This window comes from Alosa alosa, chromosome 7, assembly GCF_017589495.1.
Source record: "Alosa alosa isolate M-15738 ecotype Scorff River chromosome 7, AALO_Geno_1.1, whole genome shotgun sequence".
In the NCBI taxonomy this organism is placed as follows: Eukaryota; Metazoa; Chordata; class Actinopteri; order Clupeiformes; family Clupeidae; genus Alosa; species Alosa alosa.
Window position 1 is genome coordinate 17,722,723 of NC_063195.1, and position 18,307 is coordinate 17,741,029.

Consider the following 18,307-nt stretch of genomic DNA (forward strand, 5'->3'; position numbering starts at 1 on the left):
GTCTGTCTGGCACATTTTTATTTAGCGACTAAAACGTGGACTTTCTCACAGAGAACATTCAATGTATGAAATGTTTGCTTCCATTGGGCAATAAACGCAATTGACTTCAATTTCCATTCAACTTCAAATGTATTTCTATTCCATTTCCAATCTATTTTATATTCTGTTTCACAAAAACAAAAGACAAAAATATCACATCTGCTGTATATAATGCTGTGCACATTCCAATTTTAGCACTGAAAAGATTCACTCTTTTAGTGGTCACCTAGATCCCTCTGGAATACTATCTGAGTTCACAAGCTATTGTTGAAGTTGTTATAAACATCAGTGCTCTATTGAACATGTTTAAATTTATTTCAGTTGTCTTAACACATTTTCAGCAATCTTCTGTGCTTGTTAATGGGACAAACATGCCCAGCAGTCATTACTTTTATCAGGATTAAAACTTGTGGGTTCTGACTGAAAGCTCCATCTGATGCCGTGCCCTCTAGTGGTAGAAATCAGTACTTTGCATGACATGTTTCTTTCCCATGTGTTAAATACACTTTCAGTATATTTCAAATGTATTCTCCACAGTGGGTGACATCAGTTGCCTCAGTTTGTTGGATAAGATGTGTTGAGATAATTGCTACTTCATTTTCTCTCAACTGTCATTTAAAGTAAACCTCCATCAGCTTTCTCTAAATGTTAAAAAGTGCTGACTGAGCCGAGTCATGATTGGTTACGCCCTGCGACATTGCCAATAAATTGCCACATATTGGTCTCACCTCCTGTCCTCACTGCGTGGATTCCCCCTTTGCTCATAGTGTGTCCTGTGGTTTCACATTAGTGCACAATATCTTGTGAAACACGTTCAGCTCTGTGGGGAAGGAAGTTGAGAGCAGCAACATCAGCTCCTTCTCCTTTTGGAATCCCAGTCGCTCACACTCACTGCACAATACAGTAGGTCAGCCGAGGCTGCTGAAAGTCGACTAACAGCGTAACGCGTTTCTGACCCCAACACGAAAAGTGAGTAGGCGTTTTTGTTTGTTTGTTTGGATCTGTAGGTTGCGAGAATTAGGGTATATGGGCCTCTGTCCAGGTGGTTTCCTTATTGGCAGAGGTGGAAAAAGTATGAAAATATTGTACTCAAGTAAAAGTACCAATACTTTGATTAAATATTACTCAAGTACAAGTTAAAATACCGATCTGAAACTGTACTCAAGTAAAAGTAAAAGTAGTTCATTTAAAATGTACTTTAAGTAAAAAGTTACTTAGTTACTTTTTTTTTTTTTGGGTACCAGAACAACCAGTTTTACCAGAGACTTTCTAATGAGGAGATATAGCACTCAAAAAATCCTCCATAGTAATGCATGGGGTTAGTTTGTAACGCCCTTCCACGGCAAAAACGTCGACATGTGAATACATTGAGCCAATCATGTGGTGTGTTGTAAAATACATTGAGCCAATCATGTGGTGTGCTGTGAAGACATCGTGCCAATCATCTGTTGTGATCTTGCCGCTGGAGCAAGATTGGTGTCGCGGAAGCCCACGCACACGCATTTCTGCTGAAATAGATGCACGATAAGTGCCCAAAAGCGCTGCAATATGGCCTGCCGAGTGGAGGGACTTGCCTAAAAGGACTTTGGTCTTAGCTCGAAGTTGCTGCAGCCAGCAGCTAAGGCAGCAATGTTCATGCTCCCAGTGTGTAGCTGGCTGGAGCAACTCGAGCTAGGTAAAACCGATTGTTTCAGTTTTGTTCATACCGACAGTACTCAGTGATGTTGAGAAATGGAGATCTTTGTGAAAAAATGTGAAAGAGTTCTCCTTTAAGTTTGAGCAGTAGTTGATTTTTCAAAGTTAGTTGCACTCATCCTTGATCGCTTTGCAGTGAACAGTAATCCAGCACAACTGAAATGCCTCTCACAGGCAGCTGAGGCAGGCAGGCCAATGTTGAGTTGCAGAGTTTTTTTAGATTTGGAAACGAGCAGAAGGTTCAGCACATTAAAGGGCGACTTGGGGAAAGTGGGAAATATAGGGCCCCAATGGAGGAGAGGGCATTTAAAAAAATGCCTGAATGAAAAGTTGAATACGGGGGGCACAACATTTTCACCAGGCATTAGCAATAACTTAGGTAATCCACACATAAAAAAATCCAAACAACTCCATAAGTAGAGTCGTAATGAAGTGGAATAACACAGGAAAAAGTATTGAACACGCTAAAGAAAAAGCACTAAGGAAAGGGAAGGAACGAGCTGGAATCTGTAAGTGGTTAGAGAGTAGTTATCCTTTCTATCTGTGCAAATTAATATAAGCTTGGTTAGTAGCCTACATATTGATGGGCTATAAAAAGGTTTTTCATTACCAAGGTGTCACACAAGAAACATTTCATGATGGATAAAAGCAAAAAGCTCTCCCAAGACCTTTGCAACCTTATTGTTGCAAAACATATCAATGAAACTGGTTACAGATGCATTTCAAAACTTCAGAATCTTCTAGTAAGCAGCATGGGAGCCATTATCTGCAAGTGGAAGGAACATCACTGCATCATCAACCGGCCATGCACAGGATCTCCTCACAATATTTCTGACCAGGGAGTCAGAAGGATAGTCAATTCCAAGGGCCAAGGACCACTCTGAGAAAGCTCCAGAAAGACTTGAAGGCAGCCAATTCAATTAAATTAAATTAGACAGTTCTGGAAGTAACTAAAGATCAGGATTCACAAGAGGGACCCCTGGAATCTGTTTAGAACAATGGGCCAAAATCACACCTGATACTGCGACTAATAAGTTTTGTCATACAGGAAATGTCTTGAAGCTGTCATTACAAACAAAGGCTTTTCCCCCAAGTATTGAAGAAATTTCAGTAGGCACGTTCAATACTTTTTTCCTGTGTCATTCCACTTTATTACACATAACTGTTATGTTTGGATTTTTTATATGTGTTAATATAATGTGTGGTGAAAAATTTGAATAGACTCACTAACCCTAACCCTAACCCTATGAAGTTCAGGCTAATTACTGAAAAAAAATTAAGTGTTCAATACTTATTTCCACCATTTTACCTGAATATTTTAACTTCCAAATGAAATGTCAAAATGACAGGACTGACTGGATTTTGTATACAAAACATAGTGAAAACTGTCTAAGGTCACTCTCCCTTGCTAAAGAGCTAAATGGTTTAGTCCGCCTGCACGATAGTCTATCTTTTGTTTATTTAGTTGAGCATCGCTAGTAGTGGACCGCTAATTGCTGCTGGTGCAATGTATTTCTCCAAGAAAGCCAAGCCAGGTTACCAAAAACAAAGGCCGAAACAGGAAAAATAGACATCAAAATGAGGGGAAACAACTAATAAACTTCTTTCCAAAGAAAGGTGAGCACAAACGTCAAAACACGAAATCCCATAGTGTTTGCTTGAATAGGCTATCTCCGCAATCATTAGTGCTAAAACGAACTGAGACAACCCATTGAAATAGCGGAAAATACTGTACACTTTCATAGGTTAGGCCATCACTTTCCATCACAGTCACTCCATCACTTTCAGAAAGACTGCATGGCGCCAGCTTGATTCCTGTCCTGTTGTAGGGCGATTTTTTTTTCTCTCCCTTTCTGTTTTCGTTAGTCTTAACTTTTTTTTTTTTTACTCAAGTAACGGATGGGATTTTGATGTAGCCAAGTACAATACTTCACTCAAAATGTAATCAAGTAAAATGTAAAATACCAATTTTATAAACTACTTAAAAAATACAAAATACACAGAAAAACTACTCAATACAGTAACGTGAGTAAATGTATTTCGTTACTTTCCACCTCTGCTTATTGGGGGGGGCTGGGGCAATAGGGCATGAGGGGGGAAGCATCTGTTATCTCAAAACGGTCATGAAAAACCCTGATGATTTCTTCAGAATAAATTATGTAGATGGATAGATAAGCTGCCTGATCCACACCATTCATACTGGCATGAGGGGGAAAATCATCTGTTATCTCAAAACTGTCAATAAATCCCCTGATGAAAAGAAAGTTGCATTGTCATTTCACAAAAGCCTATGCCCGTACTTTTATCAAGTGAATGAATATTAGCAACACTTTCTTAAGGGGCACTTAACTGTGCGTCATAATTTTTTTTTTTTTTTTTTTTTTACGTTCTGATATTTGTGTTTGAGATTGACATTGACTTTAATTCCATGCCTTTTCTGGGCAGAGGATATTCACAAACTGCATTTTGAAACGGTTTCACATTAAATTATTTAACCTTTTCCTTTGCTTATAAATATCTTGATGTCTGCATCATCGTCTTTTCTGGCTCTTGTTTCTACGAAATGACTTACTAGTTCTACTCATTTGCATGTCCATCATACTAGCTTTAGATATTTTTTATTTTTCTTGCTTGCGCAAAACAGATTAAGGATTGCATCATTAGGGAATAATGCTTCTGGTCACCATTTCCTTTTTCTTCAGAGGGATGTTTATAGCTACAGTAAGTGACAACTTTGAGTAGAAAAAAGGTAGAGAAAAAGCAGAGTAGAGGTGCTGGTCACCAGATACGTTAGCCTGGCTATCACCAGACTAAGCTCAATCTTTTAGTCTGGGGAATCTGCTCTGTATTTTCTACTGCACAAGAGGCATGATCAACGGGCATAGTTTAAATGAGTCTGTATGCAACTGGATAGTCCTTCAACCAATCAGACCAACGATCTGGGTGTGCCAGGTGGATAAGCCAGTTTGTGATTGGTCCCCAAAGATTTGTAATGGAAGTGGGGTAGAAATAATGGGAGGTTTCCAGGGCGAAATCAAATCGCCGGCAGATCAGGCTGGGTTTACCCAGTCTAGGGATACATAATATTATGAACAAATAGAGACCGCACACAAATAAAAAAAAAAAAAAACAACATTTTGGCCAGTGGCCTTTCTCAAGTCTAGTTAAGTGACAACTACCATGTATCTCCAAGTAAAAGCATTGTTGGTTCTCTTGTGGTAAGCTTTTTTGATTGTTCTGGTTGGCTGACCTTCTGCAGCTCTGACACAATTGATACAGTCTCAAAGCTAATGTTACTTGAGTACATAGTGCATAGTTCACCTTGGTGCATGATACAGGAACTGAGAACTGGAGTGTGGCGAGTGGTGTCAGTGCAGTGTAACAACTCAGACAACTTATCCCCCCTGTAAAAATTGCACTGATCCCTGATCGACACCATCCACACTGACCCCTAATAAAAAAGAGAAGTACACACACACACAAACACACTTTGACAAAAAAACAAAACAAATTCCTACACTTTAATGTACATGTTGGCAAATTGTCTCATAGGTACCACTTTTAAGCTAACAAGAAGAAACCAAGCTTGCTTTATTACTGTCTCTGAAGTGCTATGGCTTGTCTTTTTTGTTTTAGAAAAGGCAGGTTGCTTGACACCATGCTAGTCACCAAAGGCCCTCTGGTTTTCACAACAGTCCTGTGCATATCTACAGGTATTTCACTTCTGAGTTTGTATTGATATCATATCAGACTGTAGCTATATATATATACAGTCTATGATTAATATTTACCTAGGGTTGGTCTTGTGGATGCTCTCCTGCCTGAAATGGTTTCCCGTGACAATCAAGGCCAACATTTCAATGACACAACAGGCCCCCAAGGCATGGAGGATGATCACAAAGTGCTGAAGTTGCTTATAGTCCAAGGCATGGAGGATGATCACAAAGTGCTGAAGTTGCTTATAGTCCAAGACTTATCTCACAGTAACAGACTATGAAAGTGTAATTTAATCAGCTTTGTTAATGTGCACTATTTTGGACTCATTTGGGTGTCAGTGGGGTGCTGAATGACTAGTTTAACTAAACAAGTTAAAGTTGAATTTATTTTAAGGCACCCATAACAGTTTTTTGACCTTAACATAACGTTTCCAAAATCATTTTTGATGGCACATAACCTCATAACATGACGAACAATACTTCTGCTATTGTCTGAGTGGCCCTCTATAGGCGGTTACCGACTTAGCAACTTTCTAGTTTTGGGTAGGAAACTAAGCACAAATGATGTGCAAACTAATCAAAATACTTTTATCCATATTTTCATCATATGGGGTGCTTTAACCTCTCTTTGATATGTGACTATAGGTGTTCTGTGTCAGCAAAACTACAATGTGACGTATTCCTCTACCAGCATCTGTGGTTTAAAGGGGTCATTTGTGGACATGTCCTGCACTTACTCATATCCAAGCGATCGTCAAATAAGAGAAACATTCTGGCACATCAGTTGGTTTCCTGAGATACCAACAGACTTGAGTCTGGATTCCAAATATCAGGGGCGTGTGGAATATCTTAGGGATAAAGTGAACAACTGTAGTCTACGAATCAAGGATCTGAGAGAGAGTGACATTAAGGAAAAATACAGATTCAGGTTGAGAACTGATGACCCAAAGGGAACATTCTCTGGATCGGAGGTCTCTCTGTCTCTTACTGGTATGTGATGTAAACCATTTTATATGTAAACTGACTTTGTTTCTTGCTGTTATGAGTGATAAATTAACACACAACACTAAGTTGTAGACATTAGATGTACGTACATATGATTGCATTTTGATATGAAAATAACAATATACGGCCTATTGTTTTACTGTCAGATCTTCATGTAACAGTAAGTCCAGCAACAGTGAAGGAGGGCGACAGAGTGACACTGACCTGCAGCACCACCTGCAGTCTGAGTAACAACCCCACCTACATCTGGTACAGGAACTCACAGCCTCTGAGTAACATACACACAACCAGCAGCAACACCCTGTCCATACCCTCATTTCGCAAGGAGGATAATGCCAATTACTCCTGTGCTGTAAGAGGACATGAGGCTCAGCCATCACCGTCTGTTTGTAAGTTCTGGTTACTTGCATTTTTTGTCGTCATTTTGTTGGCACATTTGAAACTGAGAAAGGGTAGTATACAAGTATGTGACGTGTCATTTTACAATAAATAGCAAATGTTTTCCCCTTACGTTCAAGTCAAGTCAAGGTCTCTTTATTGTCCCCAAGGGGCAATTATTTGCACAGCCAGCAGACAGATATAAGGACAAAACACACAACAATGCGTAAAAACATAAAGCCAAAAAAATACCCGAGTATCTAAAACATAATAATAAATAATAAATAGTTAAAACAGTCCTGGCAGACTGTTTAATGGAAATGGAAGTCGGGATAAAAGAGTTTCTGAGTCTTTTTTTACCTGCATCTGGGCATGAAGTATTTACGGCCTGAGGGGAGTAGCTTAAACTGGCAGGACAGGGGATGGCTAGGGTCAGCTGCAATAGATTGGACCACCTAGGGTCAGCTGCAATAGATTGGACCACCTAGGGTCAGCTGCAATAGATTGGGCCTTCTTTGCCCCTCTGTTGGAGTAGGTGTGAGAGAGAGTGGGGAAGTTGATGCCTGCAATCTTGCTACATTTCCTGACGATACTCTGCAGTCGATTTTTGTTTTTTATGGACAGAGAACCAAACCAGCAGATAAAACAGAAGGTTAAAACAGACTCAATAAAACAGGAATAAAACATTCTCATAAAAATAGTGGGGTCAATGTTAAAATTCCTCAGTTTGTGCTGATGAGCTTTGGCACAAACAACATCAGTGTGTGAATCAAAGCATAGCTTGCTGCTTATGTTATCAAATTGTTATGTGATTAGGTCTCCTGTTGTGAAAAGTCCAGTAGCAGTAATGCTTTATCCTTTATTTGATATGTGACTAGGTGTCCTGTTGTGAACCTTTATTTGATATGTGACTAGGTGTCCTGTTGTGAACCTTTATTTGATATGTGACTAGGTGTCCTGTTGTGAAAAGCCCAGTAGCAGTAATGCTTTAACCTTTATTTGATACAGCGGGGAAAATAAGTAATGAACACGTCAACATTCCACTTTTTTACTCATAACTCTACTTAGGGACATTAATGTTTGGATTTTTTTATATGTGTGGATTACCTAAGTTAATACTAATGTCTGTAGAAAATTTCATGCAAATAGCCTCACTGGAAGTATACTTACTGAAAAAAATGTTGACGTGTTCAATACTTATTTTCCCCGCTGTATGTGAATAGTTGTCCAGAGTTGGCAAGACTACAATGTGACGTATTCCTCTACCAGCATCTGTGGTTTTAAGGGGTCATTTGTGGACATCCCCTGCACTTACTCGTATCCCAGCAATCGTCAAATCATAGAAACATTCTGGCACATCAATTGGTTTCCTGATACACCAACAGACTTGAATCAGGATTCCAGATATCAGGGGCGTGTGGAATATCTTGGGGGTAACACAAATAACTGCACCCTACGAATCAAGGATCTGAGAGAGAGTGACATTAAGGGAAAATACAGATTCAGGTTGAGAACCGATGACCCAAAAGGAACATTCTCTGGATCCGAGGTCTCTCTGTCTCTCACAGGTAATTCATATTTCAATTTTAAAAAATGAATTTACATATAAAAGAATTTTCTCTGTGGGAGTATGAAGTAACAACTTCATTGTATCTGTCCTGTTCACACTACACACATTATTCGACAGTTAGATGTGCAGTACATAATGCATTTTGATTTATGGAAATAACAATACTGCACATCCTTTTGCGATTAGATCTTCATGTAACAGTGAGTCGAGAATTTGTGTCAGCGGGAGAGAAGGTGACACTGACCTGCAGCAGCATCTGCAGTCTGAGTAACAACCCCACCTACATCTGGTACAAGAACTCACAGCCTCATAAACACACAGCAGATAACAGGCTGGCAAAAGACTCCGTCAGCGCTGAAGATGCAGGTGAATACTCCTGTGCTGTTCAGGGACATGAGATTCACAGTTCACCTGCACAGACTCTCAGTGTCAGATGTAAGTATTTGATATTCAGAATTTATTTTCCCTGATGAAAATGTATAGATAAGCATGGCATGTGGAAGAATATGAGGACCATTGCATGACAGTCAACTGAATATATTTTACTGTGAAAAAGAGTTATATTTGTCCGTTAAGCCTTTTTTTGTGAGTCACAAAAGAGGGACTTTTATTCTGAAATGAAATATTTTTGACAGATGGCCCAAGACACACATTAGCATCAGTCCATCCCTCTGGTGACCTGGTGGAGGGCAGCTCAGTGACTCTGACCTGCAGCAGTGATGCCAACCCACCAGCACACCGATACGCCTGGTATAAGGAAACTGGAAATCAATCTTCACAAGTTGGATCAAGTCAGAATTACAGCCTTGCGGACATCAACTCTGGACAGAGTGGACGCTATTACTGCATGGCAGAGAACGTGATCGGACAGAACAGATCTTCAGTGGTGGAGCTAAATGTAAAATGTAACTGCTGGACTCTTGTGGTTGGGGGCATTATTGGAGGTTTGCTGGCTGGCCTTGTGACTGGGGCTCTATTTGGAGCTATGGTCTACAAGAGAATATAAGTAGTTCTGTGTATGATGATCCCTTTCAACTCATATGTGTGTTAATATGAGTCATATTAGTTCTTTTCAACAGCTCTTATATGTGTTAATATGAGTCATATTAGTTCTTTTCAACAGCTCATATGTATGTTAATATGAGTCATATTAGTTCTTTTCAACAGCTTGTGTGTGTTAATATGAGTCATATTAGTTCTTTTCAACAGCTCGTGTGTGTTAATATGAGTCATATTAGTTCTTTTCAACAGCTCATACTGTATGTGTGTTAATATGAGTCATATTAGTTCTTGGTTGTCCTGTGTTTGGAACTGCAGTTTGTTACTGAGAAACTGAAGAGTGTGTAGATTGCGATTAAGAGTGTTTAATCAAATCTCACCCTTCAGGACACAAGCCAGAGAGGGGAGAGGTTCCTCCACTGCAGAAATGAGAGGCACCACCGCTGGATCACGGGTAACGGTGGAACTGTATCCTGTTTTCTTTACGTTGTGAAATACGGCTAATATATGGCATGCGGTTTTGTGATGTTTTGCTAATGTTTTGCTAAGGCTCTGTAAATGTTATTGATCAGTGTGTGCAAACAGCTCAGGTTGCAGTGCTCCTCTTAATACTTTATTGTTGTTGTAGGACTCAAGTAATGACACTTACACAGCTCTGAACCCTAGGACCATATCCCCGGAATATGACACTCTTGCAGTAAGTTCATGTCTCTCATTGTTCAGTAAGATGGCTATGGCTTTGACATTGATTGCTATTGGACGAGAGCTACTGTATTGAATGATTTGAGATAACCTCAGATTCTTCACAGCTAATAACTGTGAACTGTGAATCACTCAGCATTTGGAAATCAATTGTCTGACGTTTACGTTCCAAATCAAGAGAACAGTGATTGCATAACGTCACACGTCTAATTGAGAAATGTCAGTAAATGGAGAATAAATCTTCAAATTAACATGTTAAGTAAAGACAGGCGAATATACAAATTATGGTTATTCCAAATTGCACCATTTAGCATACAGCATGTCCAGCCATATTCTGCTGATGCCACATGCACAGGTTCTCAATAGAGAAGTGATGAGTTCTATCTGACATGTCCATGAATATGAGTCTATTTGTTGTTTTGCGCCAAATAATGTAAAAAATAATGTTTGGGTATTTTTTTTCTCATTACATTTCTTTCATGTGTGTTGCTCTCAGAATCTGAAGGTCTCAGCTGATGGCGCCACCTACACCCCTGCAGCTTCAGTCCCAACTGAGCTTCCAGACTACGAGAACTAAGGCAAGACAGAATTACCTCAGAGCGAGAGGTAATGCCCCCACCTACCCACACACACACTGCACACACACACACACACAGTCACTGCTCCACTCCCCTCCCGCCCACACACACATCTTCTGTCATCACTCACATACATCATACATACAGTACTCTGCTTGCAATAGTAAGTCCCTTTACCATACTTGCAGTACACTGCCCCCCCTCTCCCCTACATACACAGCACATTATTTCATCAGGAAGCTTCTCCAACACACATCCCCAACATACTTACAGCACACTGCACCCCCCATACACAGCACATTGTCTCATGAGGAAGCTTCTCCAACACATATATTGCACACTGCCCTCTCCCCACATACACAGCACACTATCCCATCTCCCCTGTCATCCCCCCAACACACACACCAAGACCCCTGGCAGTTGGGTTAGCCCCTTGAGCCGTGGATCTGCCCCAAGGTTTCTTCCCTTGGTAAGGGAGTTTTTCCTTGCCCCTGTTGCTCTTGGGTGCTCCTTGTTGGTGCCCCAATTCCAATCCTCCCCCACCTTCTTATGCAGCCCTTGCCACTTAATCTACTAAACCCCTCTTCTACTGCACTTTTTACACCCCCATAATTTAACTGCATTTCTTACTTCCAGTAACTATATGCATGTGACAATAAACTTCCTTGGATCCGCCCCAGCTGTGGCGCAACTGGCTGGGGCACCTGCACCGTACGCCGGCGACCCGGGTTCGATTTCCTGCCCCGTGGTCCTTTCCGGATCCCACCCCCTCTCTCTCCCATTCGCTTCCTGTCACTCTCCACTGTCACTATCATTAAAGGCATAAAAAGGCCAAAAAAATATATACTTTAACACTTCCTTGTATCCTTGTATCTTTGAGAGAGAGAGCGCGAGAGAGAAACTGAGCTGGAGACTCTGCATCAGATAAAGCTGAAGTGTTATGACTGGAGATACTTACACGCAGCTGCACTCTGAAACCCATTATTTTCAATGGCTTGTGCACACAAGAACTGGTTGCCTCTGCTCCGAGTTGGACTTTGACTGCGGCACGCTATAAATAATATATAATAAATCATATATAATATAAATAATAAAGCTATAAAGACCCAAAAATCTTTGGGTCATTGGCTCATCCAAGCGCAATCTAGTGGCGAGCGCACGTCCTTGAAAATGTGTGCTCTCCTTTCATCTGATGAGTGGGAACTGTTGCTGTTCCCTTGTTCACTCAGCAGAGGGTGCTGAAGGTGGAATGCTGAATGCTAAAATCATTTCTTCTTTACATTCCCATTCTGGAATATTTTATGCAGACAGAACACTCAACAGTTCTAGGCTTACTGTACATCAAGATATTTCATATTGTTGACCTTGTTCATTCTTATGATTTTATATATCACTTGGTGTAATTTTGTTGAAAAAATACTCACTTGTTTGCTTCAACACCTTCTTGATGTAAACAACAAAGTAAATAACTTTCTGTTTAGAAAATATATTTTGTTAAAAAAAATTACTACAAGTTTCTTGTTTACTATATTATCAACATGGAAAACTCATATCATCATATCATAGCTATATTTTCTTTGTTCATATATTACAAAGTTGTAAATGGACGGTTTAATTCTAGATATTCTTCTTGATGGTCAATCTTGTTTAAAGGTGTCTGCAATAACTTCAAACACATAAATGCAAAAAAGGTTTGTTTCAAAAGCTTCTGAGGGCAGTAAAATACAGTTAAGAACAAAATTATTCATACCCCTGGCAAATATTGATGTAATATTGATTTTCTCTTGACCAATGTGTTTGTTCTAACTGAAAATGACACTGCCACATGCCAAAAGGTTGTAAGACAATGTGGTAGAAACATGGAATCATGTTCTTTTTTTTTAATTTTTATGAAAAATGGCATGTCCAAAATTATTCATACCCTTTTATAATCAGTGGAAACATCTTTATTTGCCATCAAAGCTCTCAAAATGGTTCTTATAATACCTACCAAGCCTCTCCATGTCTCCACAATGATTGTAGACCGCACCTTTTTAACAGCAATCCTGGTTTTCAGTCAGGAACGATTATTTGCCATCACTCTGGCCTTGTGATCACTTTTTTGATTGAGAGTCTGGATTAACATAGGCCTTTTTTAACTTGTTGGACAGGTTTTTCCCTGTCTGACGTTTTCTACTTGTCATGAAAACTTCACACGATGGGTCTTTTAAAATGATTGTGTTACCGTTTTGTGGTTTCCGCTGAGAAAACAAATAAATCACCACAAATAGAACTTAAAAGTTTCAGGTGTTACATGGCAACAAATTACTTGCCGACTTTCACTCTCAATGAAGTTTCATTGTGATAAGCGAACCAACTTGCTGCTCTTATTTTTTCATTATTATTATATGTGCCCTCTTATTTACTTATTTACTTACTTTTTTGTTTACTTGAATGTTATGTTTGTCTGTGGACTTAAAATTGGTCAAATATGTCTTGTCTTCACCGTGGGATAGTGAGAAACGTAATTTCGATCTCTTTGTATGTCTGGAACATGTGAAGAAATTGACAATAAAGCTGACTTTGACTTTGACTTTGACTATTCACAGAGAGATATGACAGATGTCATTTAGAAGCACAAAACTCATTTTCCTTGACAGTGGTCTGTTATACTGAAGGGTCAGACCTCCAAACGTTGGAATGGAGCATTCTACAGCATTATGAAGAGCACTGCAATAATGCAGTATTACAGTACATGTTACATGTACATTGCAGTACATGCTTGAGCTGAAATCTTATATGGGCAAATACATCCAGTAATCTAATGTCTAATTTCTGCTGTAAGTTCCACACTTACAGGTTACATTTATCTGTACTGCTGAAGAATTGTGTTGCGAGAATCATATTCTCAGCTACGCAGTAATATAGACCAGCTCTGCTCAGAGTTGATGTCGATAAGGCTGTAATTCTGACTCGATCCAATTGTGAAGACCAATATGATTCAAGGATCTTGTAGTACCAGGTTTACAGTAGGTATGCACTGGTGTGTTGGCATCACTGCTGCAGGTCAGAGTCACAGAACAACGCTGTTCTATGTCACCAGAGGGGCTGACTGATATTGCGGTGTCTCTTGGAGCATCTGCAGTTTTGAAAAGGAAGATACAAAGAGAAAAAGAAATTAACATTAAAAGCAGCAAATACATCAGCATTGGTTTATGCATTGGTTGGACATGATCACAGTTATATTTTGTGTCATTGACCTCCTGTTATGGTATACTTTAAGGATATTTGTTATTTATTATTTTTTTTGTGAAAAAGGTGAGAAGGTGCATTTGGCAATATGCAACTTCAGTTCACAGTCTGAAGGCAACTTAATATTTTGGCCTTGGTCCACATTGGAGACTTATTGAGATATGATAATACTGGCAAGACTCAGCCCTAAGTAAATATAGAGCAGGAAAGTATAAAAATGTCACCAGAAAGATATCCCTCCGTAGACATACAATGGATATAAAGAGGCTGATATCCCAAATGCAATGCTTTCACATATTTTCTCATTCTAGTGTGGTAAACCTTGTCAAAAATCCCTATGAAACTTATTTCCCTGATTGACCAAAATTAGGGGGTCTGGCTCATGGACTAATACAAAATCCCAGCCAATCAACATGAACTCATAAACAATCCCAGCCAATCAACATGAACTCATAAACAATCCCAGCCAATCAACATGAACTCATAAACAATCCTAGCCAATGAAGACGGGGCAAGACAATAGACGTTTGGTTGTTGAGCTCAAATATGCCACATATTTCAAATATATTTGAAATGTGTGTGTGTGTGTGTGTGTGTGTGTGTGTGTGTGTGAAAGAGAGGGTGTCTGGATGTCTCTGTACACACATAAACAGGAAACTCTCACACAATAGAGCAGAAATGTGATGGAGAAAGAAGCCCAAATATCAAATATATAGAAGAGGCACAAATATCATGTAGCATTGATCACCGCAAAACGTACATATGCAGAGCAAATAAACTAGCAGACAGATTATTGGGAGTATTATTTATTTTATTATTTTATTTAGAGACTCTGGAGTGGGCAGGACTCAAAAGTGAGAGGAGCATAAGCTCCCCAACCACCACCACACATTCTAAAAGTTTCCAGACAGAGAACAAGAAGTTTAGCCTAGAAATCTAGATGCGCCCCTAGCGGTAGCAAATTACATTTGCTGCCAGGGCTAGTCTAGCAACTCTCCGTTGGCTTTTGAGCTCCAGAAATCGAAACTTAATCAGGCCAATGAAATCGTGTATAGAGTCGTTAGGTGGGCTTAACATAATGATTGATGGCAGAGTTGCAACGGTTTGGCTTGAATTCCCTGCTACTTGAAAACAAATAAGATGGATGTTGCTGCTGGCGAACAGTGTGACACGAGTAAAGCTTTTATTAAGTTGGCAAACGTTTGAACTAGTCAACTAGCTCCGCTGGTGGGAAACACATTGGGACTCATAGCGCTGCCACTGTCCTGTTGAAAGACAACTGATTATCCCGCCCCTCGGACAGAGCACTGCGAACGGTGAGTGCCCAGACTCTACATTTTAATGTGGGTCTGGCTCATCAGGCTACAAGAAGTTACCAAGTTACCTCATCATCACCACAACCAGCGAACTGAGACAACCACTCCAGACAAGAAGGAGAAGTCAGATGAGTATCAACAGTAGCCTGGCACGATGATGATGTTCTTCTTCAGCTCACATGGGCAAGAAGAGCAAATGTAAATAAACAATTAAATGTAAATATATAAATACATGTAAGTTTCAACAAAATGCACTTGTTTAATCGTCCATGGTAAGTACAGTGGGGAGTCTGGAGAGTGAGAGAGTGAGTGAGTGAGTAAGTGAGTGTGTGAGTGAGTGAGTGAGTGGAGCAACATATGCAGCTGCTCTTCTGTAGAAAGGCCTCACACACACACACACACACACACACACACACTTGCTTAAGAAGTTTCCGTATAGACAGAACAACAGAACAACTCTCTCTCTCCCTCTCAGCAAACACAAGTAAGTGCAATATTTTACTTCTTTAGTTGGTTATTCAAAAAACATCTTCAGATGGTTATTTAAAACAACAACAACAAAATCATGTCCAAAATAAAACCGGTATATTTATTCTTTCCTCGTTCTAGTTTTGAAAGATAGGAAGATGACAGCTTCTCTATACTCTCCTGTTCTTAATCTACCCCACTAAGAGTGTAAAGATAGTAAGATGGATCGATCATAGTGTGTTAGCATTACCCTCTTAATGTCAATTTGCAACCATCATCAGTGTAACTGTGTTCTTTCCAATGGGCGATGGTAGCATAGTGGTTAGCGAATTGGGCTAGCATGTACTGTAGCAGCCAGAAAGGTTGTGGGTTCAATTCCTGGCTTCCACTGGTGTGCCCTTGAGCAAGGCACTTAACCCCGAGTTGTTCTGGGGACAATTGATAAAAAGTGTCTGCTAAAATGAATGAATGTAAATGTCCCTAAAACTCTCACACAATAGTGCAGGCCTATGTGAGAGTGTGTGTAAAAGAATGGGACATTTTGTAATTGTGGCCGTGTAGTTTCCTGTCTGCTTAACTTACATGAACATTTGACCACATTGCTACACTTTGCTACACTGCTGTCGCTGGAGCTGATGATGTTGAAATATTACAAAATATTTAGTCTTTTTTTTAAAGGTTGATGCAGCCATGGCAACCACAAAAGGCCCTGTGATTCTCACTGCAGCCTTCTGCCTGTTATCAGGTAATCCTTCCCTGTATTTATATTTTTATTTCTTAGGCCTGCTGCAGACTGCCCGCACGGCGTGAGTGTGGCGTGTCTGTTCCATGTCAGTGGTGTGGCAGCTGTGTGGCGTTTTCTGTCTCTATTCACACAAGAAACGTGTCCGACACGGCGCTGCGACGGCCCCTCTGCCTATAGACCCTTTCAAGAGAGTTCCATTATCAGCATCATAGTTGGCCCCACAAGACTTCCTTTTTAACATTCCATATGTTATCTTAATGCAGAGGAAGTAGATTGGGGGCCAAATAGAATGTTCAAGCATTGTTTTTGTTTACCTTGTTGAAAGGGTCTATTAAAACATCTGTTCACTGTCTATTTTGAATTACGTTTGGCTGACACATTTTGTTAGTGGGTTCATCCAGAGAGGAACAACAGATGAAAAAGGTTTAGATTGGACTGAGCGTACCAGTGGTAGAACGGTTGCGAGGTAGCATACAGTATGCCTGTATGAGAGCATTCAAGTATGTGGAAGCAGAACCGGAGAATACTTTGTAGGCAAGCATTAGAGACTTGAATTTGATGCGAGCGGCCATAGGTAGTCAGTGTGGCTGGATGAGCAGTGGGGTAACGTGCCCTTTTGGGTTGGTTGTAGACCAGGCACGCTGCTGCGTTCTGGATCATCTGAAGGGGTTTCACTGTGCAGGCTGGGAGACCTGTCATGAGGGCATTACAGTAGTTGAGTCGTGAGATGACTATGGCCTTAGGAGTTGGGTAGCATCTTGAGTCAAGTAAGTCCTGATTTTCCATATGTTGTAGAGTGCGAAACGGCATGACCGGGTGACTGAAGCAACATGATCAGAGAAGGCATGACACCTGACACACCAAATTTCTTGCAAATAGTAGGTTTAGCTGGGAGGGCCAGCAGTTTAGTTTTTGAGAGGTTTAGGTGGAGGTGATGTGCCTTCATCCATGTCGATATGTCTGAAAGGCAATCAGAAATCCAGCTGAAGTTTACTGTCGTATAGATGTAGCAAACCATGTTCAATCTTTCTGCCAATTAACATTAGCCTACTATAACTTCATTGAGTAGGCTATGCCAAAATCCGATGTTGATCCGTCATCACTGCACCCTCGATTGACATTTACCACAGTTGCCTAAATATGTGCGGATTATTTGAACTTTTTTGAACACAGATCCGCTGAGCACGCAAAATACATCATTCAATCTCTATGAACAAAATTCTCGCTTGACCCCCAGGCAAACGCACTGAGACCAGGTCGGGGGCCCCCTAGCAGCTCGGGGCTCCAAGCAGTTGCTTGGTTTGCCTGTTGACAAGGTGCGCCTCTGGGGTTTATAGTAGGGCTGTTAAGCTCTTAAAATAAGGACGATCTTGCTTTTTATGAAAGAAGCATGAAACTTTCAGGGTTTGTTCTTGATGACCTAAGCTTTAATTTAAGATCTGGAGGCATTCTCAGTTTGACCTCTGAGGTCAGATAGAGGTCACTGACCTATGTAATATGTTGTGACATTACAGGTGAATGGGGTAAAAAAATGAAATCATATATATCACCATGAAACTTTCTCAGTTGATTACTCATGATAAGCTAAGAAAAAATTTAATGAAAGTTTTTTTTATATTTTAATGTTTAAATATGCAAATTAGGCCTTATCTAATTAAAAATGCACTAATTTGCATACATTTTAAAAAACAAAATCAGAGTCTTGAGGGCCTTTTCTTCTTTCTAAGCTGGTTACACTGGTGCTGCAGTGAAGTTTTGTGTCCAAAGTTTGAAAAGCAACATTGAAAATCAAGAGCTTGGATCGAACCAGCCTTCCTTTCTGAAATACAAGGGGCAAGCACAGTGGGGACATCCGAGGTGGATGT

The 18,307-nt window shown here is 40.1% G+C and overlaps 1 protein-coding gene across 2 annotated transcripts; it reads left to right on the forward strand.

The window, feature by feature from the left end:
* Positions 1 to 922: 922 nt before the first annotated feature.
* Positions 923 to 11,358, forward strand: LOC125298023 (B-cell receptor CD22-like). 2 transcript variants are annotated; one of them, XM_048248654.1, is made up of 11 exons: positions 923 to 1,008; positions 5,371 to 5,447; positions 6,096 to 6,440; positions 6,602 to 6,844; positions 8,057 to 8,401; positions 8,590 to 8,838; positions 9,039 to 9,405; positions 9,790 to 9,862; positions 10,031 to 10,099; positions 10,601 to 10,710; positions 11,319 to 11,358. In XM_048248654.1, exons 2-10 carry the CDS (start codon positions 5,393 to 5,395, stop codon positions 10,679 to 10,681), a joined length of 1,827 nt encoding a protein of 608 aa, XP_048104611.1. In that variant the 5' UTR covers positions 923 to 1,008; positions 5,371 to 5,392; the 3' UTR covers positions 10,682 to 10,710; positions 11,319 to 11,358. The 2 variants fall into 2 exon arrangements, with proteins under 2 accessions (XP_048104611.1, XP_048104612.1); XM_048248655.1 differs by having other exon boundaries at positions 9,790 to 9,856.
* The last annotated feature ends 6,949 nt before the right edge of the window (positions 11,359 to 18,307 follow it).

What these genes read in the sequence shown, in the direction of transcription:
- LOC125298023 (XM_048248654.1), top strand. Translation starts at nt 5,393, where the DNA reads ATGCTAGTCACCAAAGGCCCTCTGGTTTTCACAACAGTCCTGTGCATA. An exon ending in GCTATGGTCTACAAGAGAAT is followed by an intron (nt 9,406 to 9,789) that starts ATAAGTAGTTCT and finishes CTCACCCTTCAG; the next exon opens with GACACAAGCCAGAGAGGGGA. An exon ending in CGGAATATGACACTCTTGCA is followed by an intron (nt 10,100 to 10,600) that starts GTAAGTTCATGT and finishes TGTTGCTCTCAG; the next exon opens with AATCTGAAGGTCTCAGCTGA.